We start from the raw sequence: 27,014 nt of genomic DNA, 5'->3' as shown, positions 1-27,014 counted from the left end.
GTTTCCATAGGCCTGGGAAGTTCTCATCAGTTATTTGTTTGAGTAGGCTCTGTTCCCTTCTTCCTGAGATATATCTAGCGTGTTTCCCCGAAAATAGGACGTAGCCAGACCATCAGCTCTAATGAGTCTTTTGGAGCAAAAATTAATATAAGACCTGATATGATATTATATTATATAATTAGACTGGATCTTATATTAAAATAAGACCGGGTCTTATATTAATTTTTGCTCCAAAAGAGTCATTAGAGCTGATGGTCTGGCTAAGTCTTATTTTCAGGGAAACACGGTATTATCCTTAGATTGTTCTTTCTAATATAGTCTGATAGTTCTCATAGAGTTCTTTCATTTTCTTAAACTTAGTTCTCTCTTCTTCCTCGTAGGTCATTTCTAGGTTTCTATCTTTGAGTTCACTAAACTCTTCCATCTGGACTGCTCTATTTCCAGTGCTCTCTAATGCATTCCTCATCTCATTTATTGAGTTCTTCAGCTCCAGAATTTGTTTGGCTTTTTTATAGTTTCAGTCTCTTTGGTAAAGTATTGTTTTTGTTTACTAATTTTATTCAGTGAACATTTGAGTTTTATTATTTGAGTTCAGTGAACTGCCTTTCTGAGTTTTCTTGTATATCCTTGAGTTTCTTCATAACTGCAATCTTGAATTATGTTATTTAAATCAGTTTTCCATGACTTTGACTTGGTTTTCTGGAGACTTTTCATTTTCTTTCTATGCTCCCATTTTACCTTGATTGTTCTTGGTACTGGATGGGTTGTTTCTCTGTCTGTGCATTTGAGGTAGCACTCTCTTACTTGGGCAGTTTTGCTCTCAACAATTCAGCAGGGAGGCTACTTTCTTTTGTTTTCCAGTAGATGGTGGTTTAGTGAAAGTTTTTGTTTTCTCTTCCCTGCACTCTCTGTACCTCTGGATTGTGGTGGAGCGGTGTCACTTCAGTTAAGGAAAATACTGTGTACTCACTAGGATGGTGGGTGTCCTCTCTGTGACAGCTCACCTTGGTTATAGGGTACCACCACTATGGTGGGGGAATGTGGAGGGTGTTGGAGAACCGGTTTTGTGAACTCTCATAGCTACCTCCTTTTTCTGCTGTTTTTTGGCTTTACTAGGCTTTGCCAGGGCATACGGAGAAGAGGCAAGTTTGCGATCTCATGGTTCTGCCTATCCTTCCAGTTATGGCTGTTGCCCCTGCTGTGTTATTTACAAATTCCCAGCCACCTCTACCCGGTTCTGCTATGATGGGGGAAGGGAATGAGGGAGGGAAATTCCTTTTCAGGGAGGGAAACTGCTCCTGCCCTTCTTAAGCTCGAGTCATAGTGTAAGGGCTGCTCACCCAACTCCTCCCCGACTACTGGGCTAGGTGGAGCAGCGGTGGGTGCTGAGTTGCTTCTGGGGCTACCGTTCCTGTCCCTCCTCCTGTCATGCCTCCCCTACTTGCTCCAACATGCCCACCTTCAGATGTCCCAGTGCATGATCTTTCAGGTCTTAGTGTATGGGTTGAGCAGAGGATCCTTTGTTGAGTTATAGTTGTCTGACTTGTAAATTTAAAGGTAGAAACAATGGAGTATTCTCACTTCACCAAGACGCTTACAGCACTCTCATATTAGTTCTATTTTAGTGGTTGACCAATTACTTCATCAATGCAATATATCTACTTCTACCAGATAATTTTTCCTTAAAATATTATTTCATTAGGTACAGTTCTGCTCAAAAACCTTCAAGGGCCTTGCATTGCTCAACGAGTAAGCCCACACTCCGGCCTTCAATGAATCATACCTCCCAGAATTCCCAGCCGGCGTAGTCCCCTACACACCTGGTCATGTGACTTGCTTTGGCCAACGGGGTACCAGCAAACATAACTCCCACAGGGGCTTGCACTCTTAGAACAGACTGCTGCCTGCAGGAGGGAGTGAGCCCAGCCTTCAACCTAGTCCAGGCCACAGCTGAGCCCCATGGGTCCGGAGAACTGCACTGCCTTTACAGGACCATGATAAATAATAAATTATTGTTGTCTAAAGCCACCAACTTTAGGCGTAGTTTGCCATATGGCAATAGATAACCGACGCTGCATTAAAATGTAATAATAATGTGACCGTACTCCACCATGTATTTTAGTATTCCCCAACAGTTTCTCCCTCATGCCAGCGTGGGCACCAGGTCTTGGGTTGGACACTGTCCTTTTTGCCTAAAGTACCTGTAGACAGCATCTGCCTACTGAAATCTAACATCTATCAACGCGTTCAGTTCCTACCAGTCTTCCTCCCTGTTCCATCTCCCAGCCCCCACCTCTGCTGCTCAAATTCCAGTGACACGGCTCATCCCATGCTCTCTGTTAGCTGCGCATGCGTGTTATCTTGACTGATAATCGAACTGTTGACTGCACATCTGGCATCCTCAACGGTACCATAAATTCTTACCAAGGAGTTTACAAATATATCTACATTTACCAATGGCGTCAGCAAAAACCAGATGGTCTATAGAAATTCTGGAAATACCTTTAAAAATATGGAATAGTCCCCAGGAGGTGTTAAAGTGATAAGAGCCCTTCGGGGAGAAGCTGTTTTAGCACAAGACTAAGCTGCAGGCTACTCACTAAGTCACCTTGTAAAACTGCCTCAGAGAGGTAGCAAATGCTAGAAAGGAAAAAGGTCACTATAGGTCACAGCGATCTCCTTCACAGGGGCACCTAAAGCAGTGACTTTGCAGCCTTGTGACTAAGCAGTCATCCAGGGGGAGTCAGCTGTACAAGACTTACAAAACAAGGCTCCTGCTCTTTGAGGGAGGGGGGAGAGGGGCAATCGCAGAAGTCACCGATACTGCTGGAGGGTAAGGGAGAACAAATCCTAGGCCTGTTGCATTTCCTGACACTGAAAACATCTGGCAAACAGCACAGAGATCCCAAAGTAAATAAGCAGTTTACTTTTCCAGGAACTACAACAATAAGGCACTCGTCATGGAAAGTCTAGTCAGCATACTCCCTTTCCTAGGGCATGCTCATGCAGAAGGTGTGTGAGGCCAAAGGTTTATTTCCAAAATACCAACAGGGAGCACTCAAAGGTGGGGCACGGTGAAAGAGAGAAATGAGATATGTCAAAGACACAACGCTTGAGCTGAAGCCTTCTTCAAGTCTAAAATGGCTGGAAACTAGATGTTCTCATGCTCCTTGGTCTTAATGAACCAGGGTAGGACGTGAATCCAGGGTGTGAATGTTTTGGGGGTGACGATTGCTACCTAGGGAACACTGTGTGGACTGTGTTAGGTTATTAGCATCTCAAGTTTTTAAGGTGATCATTGACAACATGCGCCTGTTAGTAGGAAAAAGCGTGTGTACATGCATGTCAGCTTCCTCCACTGAAACCTCTTCAAACCAGCAAACAACTCTGGTCCCCAGACAGACAAAAGCCAACGCTCATATTCATTTTAAAGGAAGCTCTCATTTTGAAATAAGAATCTAAGTTCAACCTTTAATGGAGACATATTCCCATTCAGGCTAAAAGTTTGGTTTCTCAGATTACTATCAAAAGTACACCCAAAGGCAAGAAATTCTTCTATATAAATAAAAGGAGAATAATTCTTATGCTGTAGGAGGCTAACATAAATATTTTAAGTATACATTTCATGTATGTTATTAGTTCACAAAGAATTTGGTTGAAAAAGTAGAAAACATGTTTATGGCAATGATATAAATGATTGAACCATGTCAAAAAGCATGATTTGATAATTAAAATTATTCATAGTAGCCTATTATTCAATTTACTCATTTCAAATACACGAACATCCTATCAGTGCAAAGTTCTGTAGATTAAATTAATTGTAAATAATTTCTACCACTTTATTTAAAAAATTCAGTATTAAGCATTTAAAAATAAGTAAAACATTTACTGAATGAATTTTATATGTGCTCTACATTTATAAATTTAGAAAATTGACTTACCATTAACAGCTTTTTCATAATTTTTTCCTAGGTTTATTAAATTTCGTAGCCCCGGATTGAACTGTTCCATAACATTCTGACAAACAAAACAAACAAATTCATAAAATAAGCAAAGAGTAGACCAAGTAATTTTTAGATTTTGTTACGACATAGATTTTGTTATGGCATACCAATGTATGCTTGACAGTACAGTCTACGAAGTCATGAATGTTGATTCGAAAATAACTAAGAGCACACATTTCCTTACTGATGGAACAGGGTGCTAGCACCGACAGGTGGACGTAACCCTGCAGTTCCCCAGCTGCCCAACGGCTGCCTAGAACCTACTGTAAACAGAGCAAGTAGCAGACATGCTGTCTCTGTGCTAAGCGCCCGGTAGGGGTTGTGGGCCCAGAAACAGATGCCACCTTTTGGGTTTAAGTAGGTTAATGGTTGTCATTCTAGACGATTATTGAGACTGTTGGTCTAAATTTTAAAAACCGTAAACCTGAAGTACATACAGAAATTATTCCTGGGGGGCTCTGACTTGACTCAGAGCACATGGTGACTGAATATATCTGTTCCACAATGAGCTTCAATTAGTCATTCCAGACAGACCACTCAGGTCTCTTCAGCCCCTCTCCCCAAATGTGTGCCATCTGTAGAGGACCAGGCAATAAAAAGAATGAAAACTACACAACATTCAAAGGGACAGATACTTGACACACATGCTGTTTGGGATAAAAGGTTCTCGACTGTGAGTTAGTCGAGAGTGAATCTAACTTTTATTTTATCAAACAGCGATTGGGAAAAACCACCCCGCCTTACCACCTTTCCCCACCTCTGGACTTAGTCTCAAGAGAACTCTCAACGAAGCTGTTATTCTTGCATTTATTGCCATAGTTTTGATGACAATCTTAATTTTTCAATTTTGGACAATAAGTACAGGCTTCCTGCTACAGTAGATGAGGACTTGGGCCTCCCCAGCACCCCACTTATCCTTCCCCCATCCTTCCTACATAGTGAAGTGGCAACTTCCTGGTAAGTGAATAGTCAGGGTTTATTATTACTTTGTAGATACTGGTCACTACAAAGCAAGGAATGTACTAAGGATTACATTTCCTTTCTTGGTACTGCCTGTTTGTTTCTCCTGGGATTAGCATGGCTCATCTCCCCACCCCCATGCTTAGTTTTCTCTGTTATCTACCTTAAATTTTCCCACACGCTCTGTCAGATCTGGCAGAAACCTATCAATATTATTTTTCAAGCACACAAAGTTGTCAGCTAATCTCCATTCCATTTTCCCCCCAGAACTTCCTCCAAGGACTCTCTGTCCTCTTGCTCAGTCTGGCCTGACTGTCCCTGGTATGCTGTTGTTCTTGCAGGTCCCTTTCTGGCCCCCTGTGTTAGAACTCTCACTAACTGGATTCCACATCTTTTTCTTTCTTCACTGATTCGTATTTGCTGGAGATCATTTTCCAAGAATGACCTAAGAATTGACATGTGAGAGATAAATTTGAGTACCCATGTCGTTGAAATTACCTTTACCTTGACATTTGATTGATAGTTTGCTGGCTAGAGTATTATAGATTGAAAGTGACTTTCCCTCAGAATTTTGAAACTATTACTCCACAATCTTTAAATATCCAGTTTTGCTATTGAGAAGTTGGCCATCATTTTTTCTTCCTTCATATACGACTTTTTCTTTTTTTCGGCTTATTTCTGGAAGGCTTCTCTTAATTCCTGTGTTCTAAAACTACATAATGGTCTGTCTCTGTGGGTATATTTTTCATTTATTCTACTGGCACTCAAAAGACCCTATCGAGGGTGGCCCGATGGCTCAACTGGGTAGAGCGCAAGCTCTGAACAACAGCGTTAGCGGTTCGATTCCCACATGGGTCAGTGAGCTGCGCCCTCCACAACTAGACTGAAGACGATGTGCTGCCGCTGAGCTTCTGGAAGGGCGGCCAGATGGCTCAGTTGATTAGAATGCAAGTTCTGAACAACAAGGCTGCCGGTTCAATTCCCGCATGGGATGGTGGGCTGCATCCCCTGCAACTAAAGACTGAAAACGGCGACTGGACTTCGAGCTGAGCTGTGTCCTCCAACAACCAGATTGAAGGACAATGACTTGGAGCTGATGGGTCCTGGAGAAATACAGTTCCTCAATATTCCCCAATAAAATTGCAAAAAAAAAAAAAAAAAAAAAATAGACCCTATGTAATCTATACAGAAAATTATGTCCTTTAGGTCTGAAAAATGTTCCTGTTTTGTTTCCTGTCTTTTCCCTCTTTGTAGAATTCTGATAAGGATTTTACACATTCTGGAGTTATTCTCTAATCATTTTACTTTTTTTCTCTGATTTTCCACTTTTTGTTCTACATATCTGACACACATCCTCAACTTCACATTCTGACACTTCTATGTTTTAAACACTTCTAATATATTTTTAATTTGGGCTTTGTCAGGTTTTTTGATTATTCTTTCTCAAAAGCATCCTGTTCTTGTTTAATGGATACAATATTGTCTCCTATTTGAATAAACTAGCTGTCGTTTTGGTGTACTTCCTTCCAGTTCCCCACGTTATCTCCTGGTTATTTCTTCTCATTGTTTGGTATCCACCTATCTTTTGTGTTGGAGTGTTTCCTCAAATGTCTGGTGATCCTCGATCACTTCGTGTTTAGGAGTAAAGCCCCAAAATGCTGGCTGGAAACTTGTGGGAGTGGGTATGTTTTCAGGGTGCATGTAGACTAGCAGGCTTCATGTGGAGTGATTGGACAGCAGGTCAGTAGACACACTGGCCACACAACAGTAAACCAGGGGCCACTGGGTCATTCCAGAGATGTTTCTAATTCCCTATCATTAGGTGGGGGGAGGAGCAGTCACCAGGTGGTCAGCTGTCCCAGTCAGGAAGGGGACTGGGAACTGCAGTTTACTGAGCCAGTTTTTACTGGCTCTCTGCTCTACTCCCTCCACCCTCGGCTGGTGTTTCCAAGTCGAAAAGCTCCTTTGGTTCAATATATTCAGAGATTAAATCTCTGGTCTGCCAGGCGGAGGGCGCTGCTGGTGGTCGGTGGCTGAGGTAGAAGAGGGAACCTGGCAATCCAACCATCTTGAAGAACTCCTACTATAGCCCTGTCTGTCCCCTCCATCCCCACCTTCTGTAGGGCCTGCTCCTCGGCCTTTGGGGTGCTCTGGGGTAAATGGCTCAGTTCTCATCAGTACTTCTCTCTGCAGGTTCTTGAGGTTCCCTTAGGGCAATTACCATTCCTCTGTCCATTTTCTATCACCCCCAAATTTCTTTAGGCCTTTTGTCAATGGGTATTTCCTTTTTCAGGTCTGTATACTATGGATTTACAGACCTTTTTTAAAAGTTCTTTTCCCATCATTTTAATGTATTTGCAGAAGAGAGAGAAAAAAAATATACGAGGTCAATTCTGCCATGCTTAACTGGAAGTCCACTCAATCCTGTGTTATGGGAGTCAGTCAGCGGTTTAAGTCTCACTCACAACGTGTGTGCCTGCAAGGTTTCTATGAAATTTTATCACATGTACAGATTTGTATAACCATCACCACAATTATAATACAGAACCGTTCCATTAACACAGAGATCTCTCTCATGCTACTCCTTTATGGCCACACCAACCCTACCGCCTGGCAACCACTGGTTCTCAATCACTACGATTTTTGTCATTGTAAAAATGTTACATAAATGGAATCATGTGACCTTTTGAGACTGGCTTTTGACTTTTCACTTGGCATAAAGCCCTTAAATACCATCCAAGTTGTTGGGTGTATCAGCAGTTTATTCTTTTTTTTTTTTTTTGGCTAGTATTCCATAGTATGGGTGTATCACAATTTGTTTATCCATTTACCCTCTGAACATTTGGGTTGGTTTCCAGTTTTTGGCAATTACAAGTAAACTTGATATGGACAATCACATACAGGTTTTGTGTGAATGCAACTGTTCATATCTCTAGGATAAACACCTGGGAGTTCAACTGCTGCGCCATATAGTAGGTGTGTTTAACTTTATTAAGAAACTGCCAAACTATTTTCCAGAGTGTCTGTACCACTTTAGATTCCCAACAGCAATGTATGAGATTTCAATCATTTTTAAAATTTAATACCTTCATTAGACAATAGTTATTTTCTAGTAAAAAGAGAAAACTATTTTTCAAATATCTTACTTAAAATTCTCAGAATAAATTTAGGAGACCAAATCTGGATGGTAAGAATATAAGTTCTAATAAAAAGACAAAGCTAAGTTTAAAATATCATTTTAAATTCTTTAAGTTCTTATAATAATCTTATGAGGCTGAGACTGGACAGTAAGAATATGAGACCAATACAGAGCTATCCCTGTCTGTTCTCTAGGATATAAGAAGTCACAAAAAGAAGCCCAGATCTTTGTTTTTCAGATTATTCTTAGTTCAGCTTAACCAAATAAGGGGAAAATATAATCTGTTTTCTTTATACAATTCTTGAAATGTTTATATATTTAACTCGTATCTTAAAATCTCATGAACAATGAGTTAATGAGAACTTTGAAAGTTAACACCAAACATAAACCACTGTCCAAATGATTCTACTCGAAAAAAAAGTTAAACTAAGACCTGAGTACAATCAACTTCACAGAAAATAATACAAGAGTTTTTAAGCTTGAAAGTTCAACATATACTTCAACTCTATTATTTAGGTTTAGCTACAGAAATTCCCCTCCCCCCCCGAAATGTTGGCCTCTTTGAACAATGGAAAATCCATTTCTATACTGGCTCTTGGCATTAATCTATTTATTTTAGCTGAAATACATGTATTTTTAAACCCAGGAACAAAAAAGCTGTGCTGCTTTTTTATTCCAAATCTGTAAAACTTTATAGTAGCTGTGGATGTCCTTGTGAATTGGATGGGTCCCACATTTTGGGAGGAGGGCAGCAGTTGGGTTTAAAGGTCATACTACGTCAGGGCTTGTTAAGACCCAAACTGTTTATAGAGCCTAAAATTTAGAGAATCACCAGTAGTAATGAACAAATCCATTTTAATTTAAACTAAGACTAAAAGGTTTAAGATACCAAGTATAAAAACAAAATAAATTATCAAAGGTATTAGTGGGCCAAGAAGCACTATTTTACTATAATGAATAACAAAAGTTTAGCATGTATTCCACCAGTTACTGTCTGGCAAGAAGGATAATCTGTCAAACTAGTTTCAAGAAGAATGAGTTTTATTTCCATTCAAAGAAGAACACGAATCGCCTACGCTGAAATAAAATGACTGGCGATATCAGTCTTCCAACTGTGCCAGGTCTCATGTGAAGAGGGACTGGTTCTTCTGCACAAGCTCAGCAGCACCGGGCAGTCAGTGGTTAGCTATCCCAGGTTAAGTGCTGGGGAAAAGGCCACTCGGAACTTGCAGGCACTTCCCACCACATTTCTAGCTGGTCCACATATCTTATGCACTTCCTCTACTCCCGTGGAATTACAGATCTTAATTTTAAAATGAATTATACAATCTTATGATGGTTTTAACATCCTCACCATTTAGATTTTTCCTTCATTTTTTGAAAAATTATTATCTTTACCAGCGTGGAACTATGAGACTATGAAGCATAAATTAATACGATTACGGCTAGACTGAGCTGACTTTAAACTCCTAAAAACTGGCTTCTCTTTCCATTTGTTTTTCCTGTTTTCCCCATGACCAAGGACAAATTATTTGGTATTTCAGTGCTTTACTCTTCTCAGTTGAGAAATGTGGGTATTAGTTACACTGGAATAAGCTTTACAAGTGATTTTAGAAGCTTTAAGTAAACAGGGAATTTTATAACTTGATCCAGGCAGCGTATGTATCCTTGAAATTCTGGATACTTTTTGTTCTACACAATTTTATACAAATTAGCCTAGCAATGTTGCAAATGCTTAAACTAATCAAGACACATTTCAATTTCATGTGACAAGAATATCCGTTAAAAAGGGTTAAATGTTTGAAGATACTTCTAGATGGACATTATTTGTAGAAAATCTTGCTTCCTCCTTCCACGTGTGGGAAGCCGCTGTTCCTGGACTAACATCATCAATACTTGATTACATCTCCTGCCTTTAGGGAAAATATTAGAGAGTAAATGTGGCAAAAAGGCAGCTGCTTGTGGGCTAACAGATGGTCAGAAGAGTCATGTTTTTCATACCCATCTTGAATGAAGGGCACAAGCCAGGTGAAGGAAAATTAAACAACTGAGATATTGTTTTTGTTTGAAGTATTAAGTTAGAGCTGAAAGACTCAGATTCAAATACATAAACACACAGAAATGCTTCCCACCAGTCAAATGTGAACAATGTTTCGGTTCCCCTCAATCTGTATTATCTATGCTACTAGCTATCAACTTGCATCATGAATCAATTTGTATTATCTATGATTAGTAACACGCCATCCCAGTAGCAATGGGTCTGGGAGGGGGGAAGGGAGATGGGGGGGAGGGGGGCCTAACAGGAAAAAAACTTTGGCCTGGAATCCCTGGGCAAATCACACATCGCCACTCTGTTGAGCCTCAGTCTCCTCCTCTATAAAATGGGAATAATTATAATTTCCACCCCATGAGAGGTACGAGGATTCAATGAGATAGTAAGTAATAGTTATGGAGCACTTATTTTGTGCTCTTCCAAGCACCTGACACTTATTGCACACTGAGTCAGTTGCAGTAATTAACACTGCATGACAAAAGCTCTAAAATATTAGCTCTTCAAATGGATGAACACTGCTATTTCCACAGATGTCTACAGGTACTTCACTTCCTCTCTGTAATATGAAAATAAATGATACTGGCTCACCTGCCTCAAAGGGTCACGTCAGGATGAGAGAAACCATGAATACAAAAACCTCTAGAGAAGTGTGCGGTACAAAGGAAATAGAAAGTATTATTATCTGCCTTATTCAATTGAGAACGTTTTATTCCTTTTTTCCACCTGAGATATATTTTGACATTTATGGAGTGCTACTCTGTTTCAGGCTGTATGCCTAGTATTTCACATGGGTTGTCTCATTAGATCCTAACAACATAGTTATTATTACCCCCATTTTACAGGTAAGACACCAAATCTTTGAGATGCTAAATTTAAAAACCCTGCTGAAGGTTCCATAGGCAACATGAAGCAGAGTCAGGCCTGGCCAGCCTCCCTACTAACCTTTGCACTCACCCCTCAGGCCTCAATACACGTTCCTTTAAGTGAATTGTGCAATGAAGTTAGATGAAAACGCTTTTCAAGGGAGCACTGTTTTAGTTAAGAGACTCCCATGAGTCTCTACAATCTTTTCATTTTCTTTTTAGAAGCTTTCTTATAATCTTACTCTTGATTTTTAAATTGATCTTCTAATAGCATCACAGCATGGACCAACTCTGCCCAGGCAAACAAGTATTTCTGACCTCCTTTCCTCTCCCTTAAAAAAGGAAAGAAAAAGAAAGTTCCACACCTACCATACAAGAATTAATAATGGTTAATTTAACACTGTCATATTGATTTCCTCTGCTGAAAAGGAATTAAAACATAACAGAACTGCATTATAGAACCACCCCATTCAAATCTCATGTCCCTTTTTTTCTCCCCAGAGGGAACTGCTAATTAAGGCTGCTGTTAACTTTCTAACTCATATTTTATACTTTTATACACAATATATTTAGTCACAATTAATATATAATTTTGCTTTGTGCATTTAATAAAATGGTATATAATCCATTTCACTTTTACATCTTACTTTTTTTATTCAATGTTATGCCTCTGAGACTTGCCCACCCCGGTACATATTGAGTTTATTACTCTTTAACTTCTGTATGGTACCCCAGAAACTGCAGAAGAAAAAGAACCCCCAAGAGAATTAATTCAGTGAAGGATTTTGCAGACCTCAACAAGCTCCTTAAGTGTCAGACATGGACCCCACATAGAAAGGTTTCCATTAATAGGAATGCGCATGGTGGATTACCTGCTTACAGGCAAATCTATGATGAAAATAAACAAACCAAGCAAACCACCAGAGAGGGACGTATTTCTGAAAAGAGTGACACCTCCTCAAAAAGAAGAAGGCGTCCTCACAGGAGGTGACAGCTCCATGTGTGTTACGGCCCCTGAAGACCTTCCGGTGGGACGAGATGGAGGCAGGGACAGTGACACGGACGGCCCTGAGCCTGTGGGGACCTAGGCTAACGTGTTTGTGTCTTAGTTTTTAAGAAGTTTAGAAACAAAATTTTTTAATAGAAAACAGCTTATAGACTAGGATATAAAGAAAGAAAATATTCTTGTACAGGTGTACAATGTGTGTTTTAAGCTAAGTTATTGGACGAATCAAAATGTTGAAAAATTTTAAAGTTTATAATTACAGTAGCTAACCGTAATTTATTATTGAAAAAAACTATTTTTATAAATTAAGCGTAGCCTAAGTGCCCAGTGTTTACAAAGTCTCCGCCGGGTACAGTAACATCCTGGGCCTTCACGTTCACTCCCCACTCACTCACTGATTCACCCAGAGCAACTGCCAGTCCTGCCAGCTCCATTCATGGTAAGTGCCCTACACGGGGGAACCATTTGTTTATACCATGTTTTTACTGGATCTTTTCTATGTTGAGATACACAATTACTTGCCATTGTGTTACAAATGCCTACAGTATTCAGCAGAGTAACATGCTGTACGGGCTTGTCACCTAGGTGTGCAGTAGGCTGTACCATCTGGGTCTGTGTGACTATGATGTCCGTACAACGACAAAATCACCTATTGATGCATTTCTCACAACTTATCCTGTCGTTACGTGATGCATGACGGTAATAGTTTTATCCTCAGCTCTCATGTCCATCATGAATTAATGTCCCCAGTGACTTTCGTCCTTTTAACAGGATGGAAGAGGCACCAAAGCCTAGATTCTTCTTGCAATCAGGCAGGTTTGGCTGTGGCCACGATTCCTCCACCCCCATCACTGTGCTCCAGGCACAATGGCCTTCAGGCTGTTCTGTGAACAGGCCAAAGCCATTCCGTCCTTCTGCTGGAAGGCTCTTCTACCGGATACCCAGCCCCCTGGGTCTCAGCTCCAGACCTCTGGAGAAGATACCTTCCTCCATCTCCAGCCTCCCCCTCTAGCTCCGTTCCTTGCCTCTCTTTTTTAAAAAGGCTTGTCACTACCTCACATGATATTACTGTGTACTCTGTCTCTTTAGTAGGAGCTGCATGTGAATTAAGGCCAAGGACTACTGCACCTCCAACACCAAGAACAGTGCCTGGACCAGCCAATGCCCAATGTATACCCATCAGCAGCAGTTCCTGAATAATAATGATAATTATTATTATCATTATTATTATTATAATATAAGAGATGTATATGCTCATGGATAAACTGGCTGCATGATGTGCCTTCAGCTCATCTAAACACACTGCCACAGACACAGTGACCCAGTGGGCCAATTAGCCTTGAAAATTGGAAATGGGGTAACGGGGCCACTGCTTCCAACTTCATTAGCTAAAAGTAACAGCTACAATCAAGGGTCACAAAAGCTGCAAAGTTCTGCCCTCTACCTACTAAGTCATAACAGGCTTACAAAATCAGAAAATGTCAGAGCTTTCCTTATGAATTTTGCTTCCTAACCCTATAGTTTTCCAAATTTAAGTATTAGGTAGTAATATGGTCCTTAAAAAAATATCTTGCTGGAAACAACCCAAATGTCTATCAACTGATAAACAGATGGTAAATCCATAAATGGAATGTTATTTAGCCATAAAAAGGAATATAGTACTAATAAGCACTACAAATAGATGAACTCCATTATGCTAAGTGAAAAAGGCAGTCACAAAAGACCACATGTTGTATGATTCCATTTTTATGAAATGTCTAAAAAAGCCCTATCTATAGAAACCAAAGCTATATTCGTGATTGTCTGGGGATAAGAGTGAGAAATGATAGCAAATGGGCACAAAGGACCTTTTTGGGATGATGGAAATGTTATAAAATTGGATTATGGTGATGGTTACACAATTCTGAAAATTTACTAAAAATCACCGACTTGTACACTTAAAATGAATGAATTTTATAGTTTATAAACTACACTTCAATAAAACTATTCTGTTAAAAAAAGGGGGGGTGGGGCAGAAAAACAGCAATAACAAAAACCCTTGACTCTTCCTGATGCCCCAGGCTGCTAAGGATTAAGGCTCCACATCCTTACAGCCAGACCGAATGCCACACGCTGTGTGTCTGCTCATTCCTGGGGTGCTTGTAGCGACCCTGACCACATAAGAGCCAGCTGTATTGAGAGCCAGGTCACCCGCTGTCCTTGGTGAACATTGGTCCAGGACCAGTCAGAAAAGTACTAATGGGCTGCAAAGCATTTATGCCCAGGTAGCTGTTGGCAGCAACTTCCCCTCCTATGTGAAAATCAATTAGACCCATTAGCAGAAAAAGATAACCCAGCAATTTTGAGACAAATTTCCTACTGGATTAGCAGTTGTCTTTCCAGCTATGATTGGAGAAGAACTTTGGCCAATGTGTCTCCAGGCAATAAATTAAGTATTAGGTAATTACTGGGTCCTTTTTTTTTTTTTGGTTGTTGAGAGCCCACTGGCCCATGTGGGAATCGAACCGGCAGCCTTCGGAGTTAGGAGCATGGAGTTCTAACCACCTGCGCCACCGGGCCGGCCCAATTACTGGGTCCTTTTAAGGTAGTTTCATAGGAAATCTTCAGCCTACCCAGAAAACTTTCACTATGACTTAAACATTGTTTTGCTTTCATTCTTCCTTTCCTTTCTTTATCCGTCATCCAGGCTTTGGTTTATAAAGAATTACTTCTGCCAAAGTGGTCCTTCAGAGTGCAAAGGGCATGCTAGAAAATAAGCTGTGAGGCCCACAGGGGTACATGGCTCCACCCCACAAGACCTGAGCATGAGCCACTGGGCCAATGGTCAGGGAAGCACAGGGCCACCTCTTGGGGCTTTGCCTCTCCTAGAATGTTCTCAGAGAATTCTGAGAACACCTATTACTATAGATCCCGAGCTCCTTTAGAACCAACCAAACGATGAGAACCAGTGTGATCATCTAGAAGGGTATGTATCACTACCTTTTAAGACACATTACTAGAAGCAATCACATCTCCACAACTTTTCATTTCATTGTTTAAAGAAACAGATTTCTATGACACTCCACTTTCCCTATTCTCTACTCATTTAGGCAGCAAGGCTGTTCTGAAACAAAAACATCCTTAAGCAAAACAAAAAGGTGCCAACACACTGGTGGGAGAAAGTAAGAGTGTTTTACAACTGTTCAAAATTTTTGGATGAAATTATTAAGCGTGTCTAGCAAATTAAGTCCCAGAGGTATCTCACCCAGTAAATTAGTGTAAGAATACAGGTTTTCATTTTTTTTTTTTTAATGTGGAAGGAGAACCAAATTACAGGCAACCTGAGTTCATGACCATCTGATAAAGTAACTTGAAGAAAAAATAATGTCAGAACTCAGTTCAACACTAGAAAGTTTCATTCTGCTTAAAACACTAGAGTTTTATACTTGTCTGTGGGTGGAATCATTTGAAACCACTTTTCCTTGGAGTTCAAGTGCAGACGATTGCTGTGGCCAAGATCCAGCAGGTGCTATAGCTCCATATAGTTACATATTTCCTGGCAGTGCCAAGAAAGCTTTTGGGCCAAAAGCAGGGATTCCGAGCCTTGGCAATTAGGCTAACAGACATTGTAACAACATCTGGGCCACACTGGTCTCCACTGAACAGATTTAGGGACTCTATCCCAAAATTCAAACAATTTTTGGACCTTGAACTTCATAGGAAGTAGCACCTGAGAGACGCAAGTAAAAACCAATTCCAACTATGATAATATGAGTATCCATTTTTGCTTGGTTTGTAGAGGTACATATTCTTATTCGAAAGAATGGAAACACAATCGTTTCTACAGCCACATACCAGGATGACCACTATATAAGTTCCAGTCAGAATCTGAAAATGTGCCTTTTTTCCTGGTATTTTCTCCCCCCCCCCATTCCCTCGAGATAGGAGATGAGATCATGGCAAGTACTACACAACATGTTTACTTATGTTTCACTCCACTAACTCTGTAAAATCTTTCTTACATTTGGGCCCTTGAAACAATCATACATTTGTTCAATCTGTATTATATATCTAAAGTTAGTCCAGCCCTACGCTGGACGTAGAGAACACAAAGATGAATGAGGAAAGGGTTATAGGCCTTGAAAATGTACAGTTTAACAGGGAGATAGGAAAGAAAAAATTCCAAGGCAGTCCAGACTGACATGGCGAAAATAAGAAATGCAAACATCTTTAATATTACTTGAATATCATTTAGAAATATATAACTTTATCCCAAATGTCATACAGTAATTGTGTAGTTACTGGTACTAAATAACTGTCAACAGATACATATTGTGAAGGCTACAGAGCACAGGACTGTTTGGTTAAGGGTTCTCGTCTGCCTCCTTGTTTTTAAAAGGTGTGTCATGGAACAAAAAGCTAGTAGCGAATTTGCAGGACAGAATGATTCACGTGCTCAATCACATTTGTTTAAAAAGCCCCAAAGTACTCAATAGGTAATAAGAACTTTACCAAATCAAAGTAAATTAATGATTTCATATAGCAAGTGAGTTTTTTTTTTTTAAGTTCACTAGTTCTTTCCAAAAGCCACTCTTGTAATAGTATCTGGGGTAATTCTAGTGAACTTCTCAACTAGACCCCATGAAATGAGTCATCGTGCTTTTGCTTTGCACTTACATTACAGCCTTTACAATCTGAGAAATACTGTTCAAAACTCCAAAATAATTTTAAAATAGCTCAAGTTCATTACTTACATTTCTCAGATACCAGTAAGGGGAATAAAAATTTCTAAAACATTTTTATTGTTGTTGTTTCCCATCTACGTCTTTCATATAGCTAACTTCCCAAAGACTTCTCACAAATTGCCTAAAAAACTCCTCTTGAACTTAACCTGCATGTATAGTAATCTTTTCCTTCTTTCTTCCAATCCAAGACAAAACAAAGTGCCAAGAACTGAACTGGGAAAGGCAGGACCCCTCTGGGAGAGACAAGGGGGAGGAGCAAGGACACATAATTGATGACAATGGAGGGGAAAGGCTGGAGATGCTAAAATTGGGCATTGTTGTCCTGTTTATTACCATAAACTGCAGAAAAGTGCGGACTGTCTTTCTTCCTGTGTGGGTCCCAGTGGTGGCTAGTGCTTGGCACAGCTGTGGTGCGCGCAAAAAATAAATAAATAAATAAATAAATAAATAAATAAATAAATAAATAGCTGCAGAAAGAATGCGTGTAGGTGGGAAGTGAGGCACATATAAAAACAGGTGCTCAAACATGGAAACTATTATTGTGAGGGCTCAGAGTCCCACTGGCCATGGAGCAGGTGAGGATTTACTGACAACCCTGTGATAAACATAAACCTTCAGTATTTAGTCAACAAATATCTCTGAGTTGTTGCTATGCAACAGAACAATGAAGGGTAAAAAAACCCCAAAAAACAAAAAAACAAAAACAAAAACAAAACAACCTTCAAAGAGTGGACAGCTCATGGACAGAGAGAAAACTTTGTGCTGATACTTTCCACATCGTCTTTTATCAAAATCTACTCAGCTCCACCTATGTGTCAGTCACTCTGGGATAAGAAACTAGGGATGAGCAGTGAACAGACGAAAATCAGTGCTCTTATGGTGTTCCAGTCTAGTAACCACATGCCACTACTGCTAACAGCTAACACACTGTTCTACGTGCTTTCACGTATTATCCCGTGTCACCCTCACAACAATCATAGGAGGTGGCTACTATTGTCATCCTTACTTAAGATGAGAAAACTGAAGCACAAGGTCAAATGGAGAAACAGGGCATTATCGAGTACATATGAAAATCTGAGATAACACAAAGAATGGACTGTTCAGCTGAAGAAGTCATTTTTCTAAGGGCACAGCTGGACTGAGAGTCAAGTAAGAAGGATGTTTTCTATGTTTAACTTAGATATATGTGTATATTGTACTGTCCATGGTTAGCGCCTTGCACCTCAGGCTCCTCCAAGCGTGCAAGGGAGCCCATGCGATGATAAAATACACCGTTAAGGTTTTACTCCCCCCAAATTCTAGCACTTAAGTATCAGGAATTATCATTGTGACTTTCTTTTGCCACTTGAGTTTTTGTGGCCAGAAATGGATCGGTCTGTTAGCTGAGGTCTCAGGCACCGTATCTGCCAGGCATAAGGTGACCAGGGCTGACTCCTGCATTCCTCTCGCCTCTCCCTAACTCGGGACAGGGCTGCTCCTTCTCGGAAGCTGAGGAGAAGCATTCAGGGTGTCGGGTGGTCGAACTGATCATCTGAGATCTGTTCTGATCATCTGAAACCTGCTCTTTCCCGTGTTTATTCTTGTCATCTGTACTTTTGTATTCTTGTCATCTGGACTTTTATCCCTACTCACTTTTGACAGGCTGTTATTACTACTTTTGTACCTTTTCTTGGTCTTGTTATTACTGTCTTTGTACCCTTCAATGATACAGCTGCTTGCAACATCAGGAACAAAGATTTTAAAAGATACTTATAAGAACTGGAATTTGGGCGTTCTCGGGTTTAGTTGAATTCTTTTTCTGTTTCATTCATAGTCTCAGGTGAGTAAATGTTAAAAAACATACTCCTGTAAGTCAAAACTAAGAGAAAAATGGTAAGATTTTAAATTAGGTTTATCTTTGAAATGTTAATTTGCAAACAGGTAAAAAATGGCTTAGCTTTTTAAACTTTTTGCCCCTTAAAATGGAGTATATAGATGTATCATTTTTTTTTAGCTTAAACATTATAAAAGTCGTCCACTCACAAAAGAAAATGTAAACACTCCAGAAGGTAGAATGTAAGTAAGAAGTAAGGTCTCCCTCAGTGCAGACCTCGAGTGAGCCATTGCTATCCTTCGGGAGTTTCAGTGAAGGAATTGCTCTTGTTTAGGGACTTTTAAATCTCCAAAGTACCATATAAATGGAAACAGTTTAAGTAACAAAACTGACGGCATCCTTACCCACCTGCTGCTCTCTCTGAAGCACAGGTAGTTCTAGAACAGATGATCTCACTAGGGTGCTCATTTATTTTGCTCCCTGAGTTGGAAAACACATTCTGGTAATATTTTTCATTTAGTTTTGAATGAGAGAGAAAGCAGCAACATTCTACTTCATTTACAGGAGTTTCAGCTTTATCCACAAAGATCTGAGGCAGCTGTTACAAACAGAACAGAGTCCCTAAAAAAAAGATAAACTAGAAGGACTCAAGGCCTGGGAAACATAAATAGAAGTATAAAGTCAAGGGTGAGGAAAATAAGAACAAAAGTATACAGACCTGAAAGTTCACAGAGCTGTAATTATTCTGTACACATCTACAAGTACAAAGTTTATGTGGGAAATTATACCCAACAGTGGTAGACATGAAATCTCGGGTATTCTGACCAATATCCATAAGCTACGACATAAATATACATCTTTTACTACTGTTAAAAAAAGAAAGCCCCTCTATGGGTTATAAAAGAGGAAGTGGTTTGAAAAGATCTACTTTATTGGTTGGGGTTCTGGAAAAGAGCATTCTCACACAATCAGATTACAGCATAATTTGGGGCATGTTTTCTGGACGGGATTTTACAATGTGCAGCAAATATGCTTTAAAACGTACCTACCCTCTGACCCACATTCCCTCTTGGGGATTTAGCTTAAGGAAAACACCACAGGCCTGCACAAAGCTCTATCTGCAATGATGGTCACTGCAGTGCTTTAATAGCAAAGTACTGGCAATGACCTTATGTCCAACAACAGGGGACTGGGTCAATACATGATGAAGAAGAACAGAGCATCAAAATGTGGAGTCATCAAAATGTGGCAAAAAATACTGACTGACATAGAAAGATGTGCTGAAAAATATTAGAAAGAGGGACAAGAGCTAATGGTGTTATCTCTGGGTTGTGTCTCCGAGTGACTTTTACTTTCAGTGTAAATATTCATAGAAATTCTGGAAATTTTCTGGGCTTGGAGAAAAGTACAGTTTAATAGAACTCTGTGATTGAAGCCCATACACACACATAAAAAAAAATGACTGAGTGTTGGAAATGCTAAGAAATATAATTTGGGGGCTTGTTCTCAAACATGTACAATCTAAGTGGGGAGAAGACCCCAATTAAAAATAACATTTCCTTCACAAAGTACTAGTCTTAAAACCTCTTCATTCAACTGTAACTCATTGAAAAAAATGTTTTCAATTAGTCTATTATGCCTGTAACAGTAAAGTAGGTATATTTTCAAAAACACATAAAAAGGACGTGAAAGGTACTTTCGTTAATACTCAGTTAACAAGAAAATTCAATTATCCCTAGCTCTGCATGCCCCCAGCACTGCAGTTTGTTTAAATATGGCTCATCTATGCCACCAACATCGATTACACAATCAAACCCTTTGATGTGTTCAGCTATGATAGTTTTGGAGCCTAAGAAACGTAAACTTATGTTTTATTCTCCTGAATACCACAACTGTAATGCCTCTCTCAGACTCGTTCCCAGGTCCTGGTTCTGTCTCCTGACATTAAGTAACCCCTATCGAGATCAGGCTCCTGCTGCAGTTTCAGACTCCAACCAGCAAGCCTGGGGCACACAAGTTTTGTCTTTAACTAAAAACTTTTATTTGCACACACCCATCAGAGAGGCCAAAATTAAAAGGAAGGAAAATATCGACTTTTGATGAGGATCACAGAACAGCAGGAACTCTGACGCACTGCTGGTGGGAATGTAATTGGTACAACCACTTTGCAAAGCTGCATGACAGTTTCTACCAAAGCTAAATATTGCTTATAACCCAGCAAATCTACAGCTATGTATATACCCAAGAGAAAGGGAGGCCTATGCTCATCAGACGTACTAGAATGTTCATCGTAGCATTTCATATCCTGGAGTTGTCTGAAAACAACTTGAATCCCCTTCGAGAGAAGAGATAAAATGTGATATATTCTCACCGTGGACTACTTACTACACAGCAAAAAGAATGAACCAACTACAATTACTCCAATGATGTGGATGAATCTGACAAACACACCAAGTCATCGAAGGCAGATAAAACAGGCCAAACTAATGAGTGCCGTGAGAAGTTAGGAGAGTCGTTACCTTGGAGGGGGTGTAGTAACCCAGAAGGTGATACCCAAGACTTCAGGGGGGCTGGTCATGGTCTACTGCTTGATCTGGGTATTGGTTACTCAGGTATGTCCCATTAGTGACAATTTAGTGAGCTATACACACCTACGCACACCTTTCTGTGTGTATATTAATTACAGTTCAATAGAAAGTTTTAGAAATAAAAAATATATTTGCAAATGCCAACAGAATTTAAAGTAATGTTTGTGCTGCTTTAATAATAATTTTTACTTTTGAATTGCTGAAGAAAGAGTTGTACAGAATGTTGAGGAAAACAAAAATCCAATGTGCTACAATCTCACGTACATTAGGTTTCCCTTGGAGGTCAGCCTGTGGCTCATTACAATAGAAATGCCAGGCAAGAATGCCCAATACTGGAATGCCACAAACGTAAACTCAAAAGGAACCTGAAACTTGTGAATGGTGTCACCTGTCCAAGTGGTCCCAGTCTCCCAGACTTCATAATAAAGGCTGCTGCTCTGTCTGCAGAGCCACCATGTTATCATAGTTCTAAAACCTCTTTCCAATCAAGAAAAAAATGTTATGACAGAAAAAGACATCCATTGTTTGGCTTTGTATTTTCATTTTCACAGACAAAAAGCTACAAGACTGAGCTGTTCAGTTTAATATCGATACTTGGCAACCCTTTCTGCCGCTACCTGGCACATGAGTCTTACTGTCCCCTTTTTTGTCACCGTGGAGCCAAGAACAAATTGTCTGGGCTTCTGCAAATCCCATTTTATCTTCAGCATTCCTCAAGAAAGTAGTGCGGTGGGAACAAACGAAGACATCAAATAGTGTATATAGCTACAGCAATAAACATAAAAGGCAATTTTAAGCGGTGAAAGCTAGACCTGTATAGCAGTCCCCACTGGAGACCAACCGGGCGGGACTTCCACTTATACATCCCCAATGAAACCCAAGTTGCCACAATAAAAACCTATTAAACAAACAAACAAAGCCTAGTACACATGCCTAGATTGCCTGCTTTACCCAGTGAAAGAACAAAAGTACCTCATTTTCTTATAATGACGAATCAACAGAATGACAAAAAATGCTGGTGACATCTTAGATCACCGAATTATAAAAAGGAATTTGGTTTGTGCATTTGTTAATCAGTAAAACCCAAATTACTATACAAAAATAGGAGGGATGGTGGCTGGCATGGTAAACGGCACGAGGGTATCTGTCACTCATAGGCTTTGGGCTCAGTTTCCTAATGGTAAACAAACAAAATCTGTATCTACTTCAAGGGCTGATGTATATTTAGAATGAAACAAAGACTGTGAAAAGTGTGAAGGCATAGGGGGAGCCTGGCATACAATAGGTGCTTACTAAATTAATTAAATGTCCATTTATTCAATACATATGTATGCCCACTATGTGCCAGGACCTTTTCTCAAGTGCTCAAATACAACAAAACAAAGCTCCTTTCCTTTGGGAGCTCACATTCTAGTTGGAGTGGGAAGAGAGATAAACCTAATAAATGTATTATATCCTAAGGCAATAAGCTATGGGGAAAAAGTAAAGTTAGGTAGGGTTTCAAGATGGATGGTATTATCTTCAATGTTAAAGAGTTGTTTCAACAGGCCTGAGAAGGTGACATTTAAAGAAAGACTTCCGTGTCCCTTTCCTTTGTAAGTGTCATTCTCCCCTCCCCCGCATTCACTGCTGCTTTAGCAAGATTAATGTAGGTATGACATACCTGGATGATGTCTCACCCATCTCTCCTCAACTTCCTAAGACTTTAACAGTTCTAACTTCTAGGAAGGCTGTGGTTACTCTTAATTAAGGGTGTTTTTGTTTGTTTGTTTCGAATTTTATTTCTTCCTCAGACCACTGAAGCATGGACTCATCAGAAAACCATGCAAAATCACAAGCAAGCTGCTGAGGGCAAATTATGGGCGTACTATAAACTAAAGTGTGGGGAAGGGGAGGGGTCTTTGGTTTACCTCTTAATCAACAACAGTAACATTGTTTGACATTTTGGGGCTTATTATCATGCCATTTGTTTGTGAAGCCAGAAAACAGACATTCCCCCTGGGATTCAGCATGGATCTCCTGTAATCATTTGTCTAAGTACATATTTAGAAAACTCTGCATATAAACATATAAAGGTATTTGATACTGCATACAGAGGATCACACTACTTTATAATCCCCCATTCTCTCTAAAGAATTTATTCCTTTATTTCAAAGTGGGAGAAATTTGAGTATTAAAAAAAATCTAAAACCCATACAACCAAGTCATAAAATCTCATTTGCAGGTGGCTCTGGTAAACACACCTGGTTAGGTTTTGTTTCTATTAGTAAAACATTGTAGATTGCTAGGTAACATAAAGGAAGTCTCTTTTTAAAAGAACTACATTCATCAACACTGCCAGATTTTTACCACATTAAGCTTAAACTGTTTTCAGCTTTGGTAGTGGGCAGGTGGGCTGGGGAGGAAGAACCCAGGGAGGAAGTGGTGAAAGGATTTCAGGCTTTCAATCAGATCTGTGAATGTAAAATTTCACTGTGCACTTCCATTATAGCCAAAGCATGAGCTAGCAGCATTCACTTCATAGATTACACATAAACTTGTCTTGAGCTGTACATTCTTATCCCACCATCTCCACAAAAAAAACATGATCTCAAAACATTAACGAGGAAATGGTGATTAAACTCAATCAACAAACATTTGTGAGCTTTCAGTATATTTTAAAACACTCGGGAATGGAAAGCAAAAGGGACATACTGGTCTCTGATCTTCTTATAAAATATGAAAATTATTTACACTGCCTTACATCTACAAATACAGGTAACCAAAACTATGAAATCCACACTTTTTTCCTCCTGCCCCAATTCCTTGGGGAATGTGACATGCCAAAGAGGTTGGCATTTGAGGCACTATAATTCACATGAGTACACAGCCCCTTCTCTGGAGTCATCACTGAAAGTAAAAGGAAGAAGTGGAAGAAAAAGCGAAGAGTTACTTCGGAGCATTTGATTACTTATCTCAGGTTGATATCTCAGGTTAGGTAGATACATGTGCCTGTATTCTTGGAGGTGGGAGAAGAGCAATTTCTGTGTTCACTTTTTAAAGCTTTTGTGGCCCTGCGGACACTTAGGCTCCACCTCAAAATTGCAATGATCTGCATTCTTTAATTACATACATTTCTCCCTTAACTGACAGTCATCAGAGTAGCTAGTACACCCCAGCCTAAGAATAAGGATGATTTATTTACATACTTTAAAAACACCCCACACTTCCCGATCTACCATCTTCAGGAACAATTTAATGTTAAAAATCTCAATACTATGTAAAACTTTAACATTCACGTCTGTGGGATTTCTGAAATTTACCCTCTACTGAGGACACACATGAGTAAGGAACAGATTTTGGTCACAGTGACGTACTAAGCCCCAAAATGCTGTGTCTACCGTATCTATAAAATATAATTCACGTTACAGTATTTTGTGTATTCAGGGACTCAATTGAAGGGAATCAATTTTTGGAACTTCAAAGGATAGATTATGAACATAGTTTCATGCTCTCTTAAAATTCTTATCCAACAAGTCAATAAACTCCTCTGATTTTAGGAATTCACACAGACCTTGCAAATCTAGAATCCAAATTTTAGGGTTTAAAAAAAAAAATCGATAAAAACGACCACACTGCGGGCCTTAAAAATGACCACCGATGAATTTGGAGAACTTGAAGGTCTCGGGGGTTCCATGAGCCGACGCTGAATTTAAAACAAAAGTCGTTTTGTATTCTATTAATAGCAGATGATTAAACGCATATCTTATTTCACATGGAATTCATTTATAAGTATTTAAACTTACTAGACTGACCACTGAGCCTCAGTCTGCGTGTGTTTCTGGAAAAATTCTCCCATAATACAACAGATGCAAGCTCAGCGAGCGCCCATCCAGGCATTCCTTGAAGTTAGGTCAGTTTTACGAACGCCTCGGATGTTCGTTAACTCCAATAGCCTCCCAAAACAATCGACGGGTAAACGCCACGCAGGACTGGGAGCTGCGCGCGAGGAGCGGGTCCGCGGGAGCGGGTGTCACGCCTCGGCCACGCGGCCCCGGGACCCACGCAGCCCCGCCGCCCAGCGGCGTCCCGGCGCCGCGCGCGGCTCACCTGGCGCTCCCCGGCTACCTGCACTTCCTCCCGCCTTCCCCGGCGCCGTCCGGCCTCGGAGGAAACGGGCCCCGCGCCGGTCCCGGGGAGCTCGGGCGCGGCAGCCACGCCGGGCGGCCACCGACCCCGAGGCGCCGCGGGAGCAGGGCGCGGCCCCGATGGCACGTGCTCCCGCCTCCCCAACGCCCCCGCACACGCGGGGGTGAACTACGGAGCCCCCGGGCCGCTCGGAGCCGGGAGGGGGAGGGGAGCCCATTCCCGCGTAAAGTCCCCGTCCCACCCACCAGGTAAAACAGCCCGACCTTCGGCCGGCGGGGCCGCCCCGCTTCCGCGCCCCGCGCCCCGGCCCCGCGCCCCGCGCCCCGCACCCCGCGCCCCGCGCCCCGCGCCCCGGCCCCGCGGGTCTTCCGCCCCAGGCGCGCTTACCCGGTAGGTGCTCTCGGTGAGCCGGTTCACCTCCTCTGGCCCCTTCGACATGGCTGCAGCCGCCGGGCGGGCGAGCGCGGGAGGATGCGGCCGGGCCTCGTGGTCGCCCGACCCGGGCGGCGGGAGCGCCGGGGCGCGACTGAGGGGCCCTGGAAGGTCGGCCGCCACCCCCGCCGACGGCCCGCGAGTGCCCGCGCGCGCCTCCGCCGCCAAAATGTCAAACTCGCAGCGCCGCCGCGGAAGAGCGCGAGGAGCTGGGGCGACGCGGCCTGACGCCAGCTGGACGAGCGGGCCGGGCCAGGCGGCCCCACCTGAGGCGGCCGGGGGGCGGGGCCACGGGGGGCGGGGCAGCCGCCGGGGGGGCGGGGCGGCCCCACCTGAGGCGGCCGGGGGGCGGGGCCACGGGGGGCGGGGCAGCCGCCGGGGGGGCGGGGAGGAGGAGGGCCGAGCCGTGGTGGGAGGGTCTGAGCGGCCCAGGTGGGCGGGGCGGAGGCCGGATGGGCCAAGTGGGCGGGAGAGCCCCCACGTGAGGCTGCCGGGTGGGCGGGGCCGAGCGGCCAGAGTGGGCGGGGGCAAAGGGGAGTTGGGCCAACGGGGCGGGGCGTTCCCACCTGCGGTGCAACCAGCTGGGTGGACAACCTGCGCCCTTTCGCTTCCGGCGGGGAGCTCCAGGTGACGTAGGGACCTAGACACTGGACCTCGCAAGGAGTCTGTAGCCCGCGTTGCTGTTCTGCTTACACAGGGCTCGCACGAAGAGCGGCCAGACCTCTGTGGTCCTAGAGCCCTCTAGTGTCCCGCACGGGGTTGGTCCCAGAGTTCCCAACACCCACACTCTCAGCGGGCGCTCACCCCACTCTCAGCCCTGCCTTTTGCGGACTGCGGGCAAAGGGACCCACGTACCCCAGTTGCGTTAATTTCCCCGCTTGACCCCTTCCCGCACACCCCTCTCGCTGACCCCAAAGATGGGGTACCCCGTGGCACGGGCTCTCGTAGATGGACAGGGTCACTTGCACTTTGGGAAACTCCTCATACATAAAAAATTTAATAAATACCAAGATCTGGTTATAGGAATAGCAGTATGTGTTTAAGCTTCGCGTTGAGAACGAGTTTTAACTCTGCAACTTAACCGTGCTATTCATAAGATCGTGACTAGGTTTAGACACCCGAGCTGAGCTGAGGAGTTGTGCAGGTACTCAGTGCAGTGGCTGCTGACGCTCCCTGTAATGTCTCCACCCCAGCTCCAGCCCCAGCCTCGTCCCTGAGGATCCAGAATAGGCTTCTTCTAACAGGAATCACCATTTAGCATCAGAGACATTCACCCCACAAGAGTGGCAGGAAGTTTTATTTTG

General features: G+C 41.9%; 1 protein-coding gene across 5 annotated transcripts in view; it reads right to left on the bottom strand.

The window, feature by feature from the left end:
• The window catches only part of BAIAP2L1 (BAR/IMD domain containing adaptor protein 2 like 1), a 76,212-nt gene extending 50,244 nt beyond the window's left edge, over positions 1 to 25,968 (bottom strand). Inside the window, exons 1-2 of one of the 5 annotated variants that reach the window (XM_081036162.1) lie at positions 25,666 to 25,968; positions 3,942 to 4,017 (exon numbers count right to left, since the gene is read on the bottom strand). In XM_081036162.1, coding sequence (XP_080892288.1) covers positions 3,942 to 4,017; positions 25,666 to 25,716 — 127 coding nt within the window. In that variant the 5' untranslated portion in view covers positions 25,717 to 25,968. The remainder of the gene's footprint in view (positions 1 to 3,941; positions 4,018 to 25,665) is intronic. The other 4 variants (XM_081036160.1, XM_081036161.1, XM_081036164.1 and 1 more) reach the window with 4 other exon arrangements.
• Positions 25,969 to 27,014: the final 1,046 nt, after the last annotated feature.

This window comes from Rhinolophus hipposideros (genome assembly GCF_964194185.1).
Source record: "Rhinolophus hipposideros genome assembly, chromosome: 23".
NCBI classification, from domain to species: Eukaryota; Metazoa; Chordata; class Mammalia; order Chiroptera; family Rhinolophidae; genus Rhinolophus; species Rhinolophus hipposideros.
The sequence above is the reverse complement of the archived record's forward strand: the minus strand, read 5'-3'. Positions and strand labels throughout refer to the sequence as shown.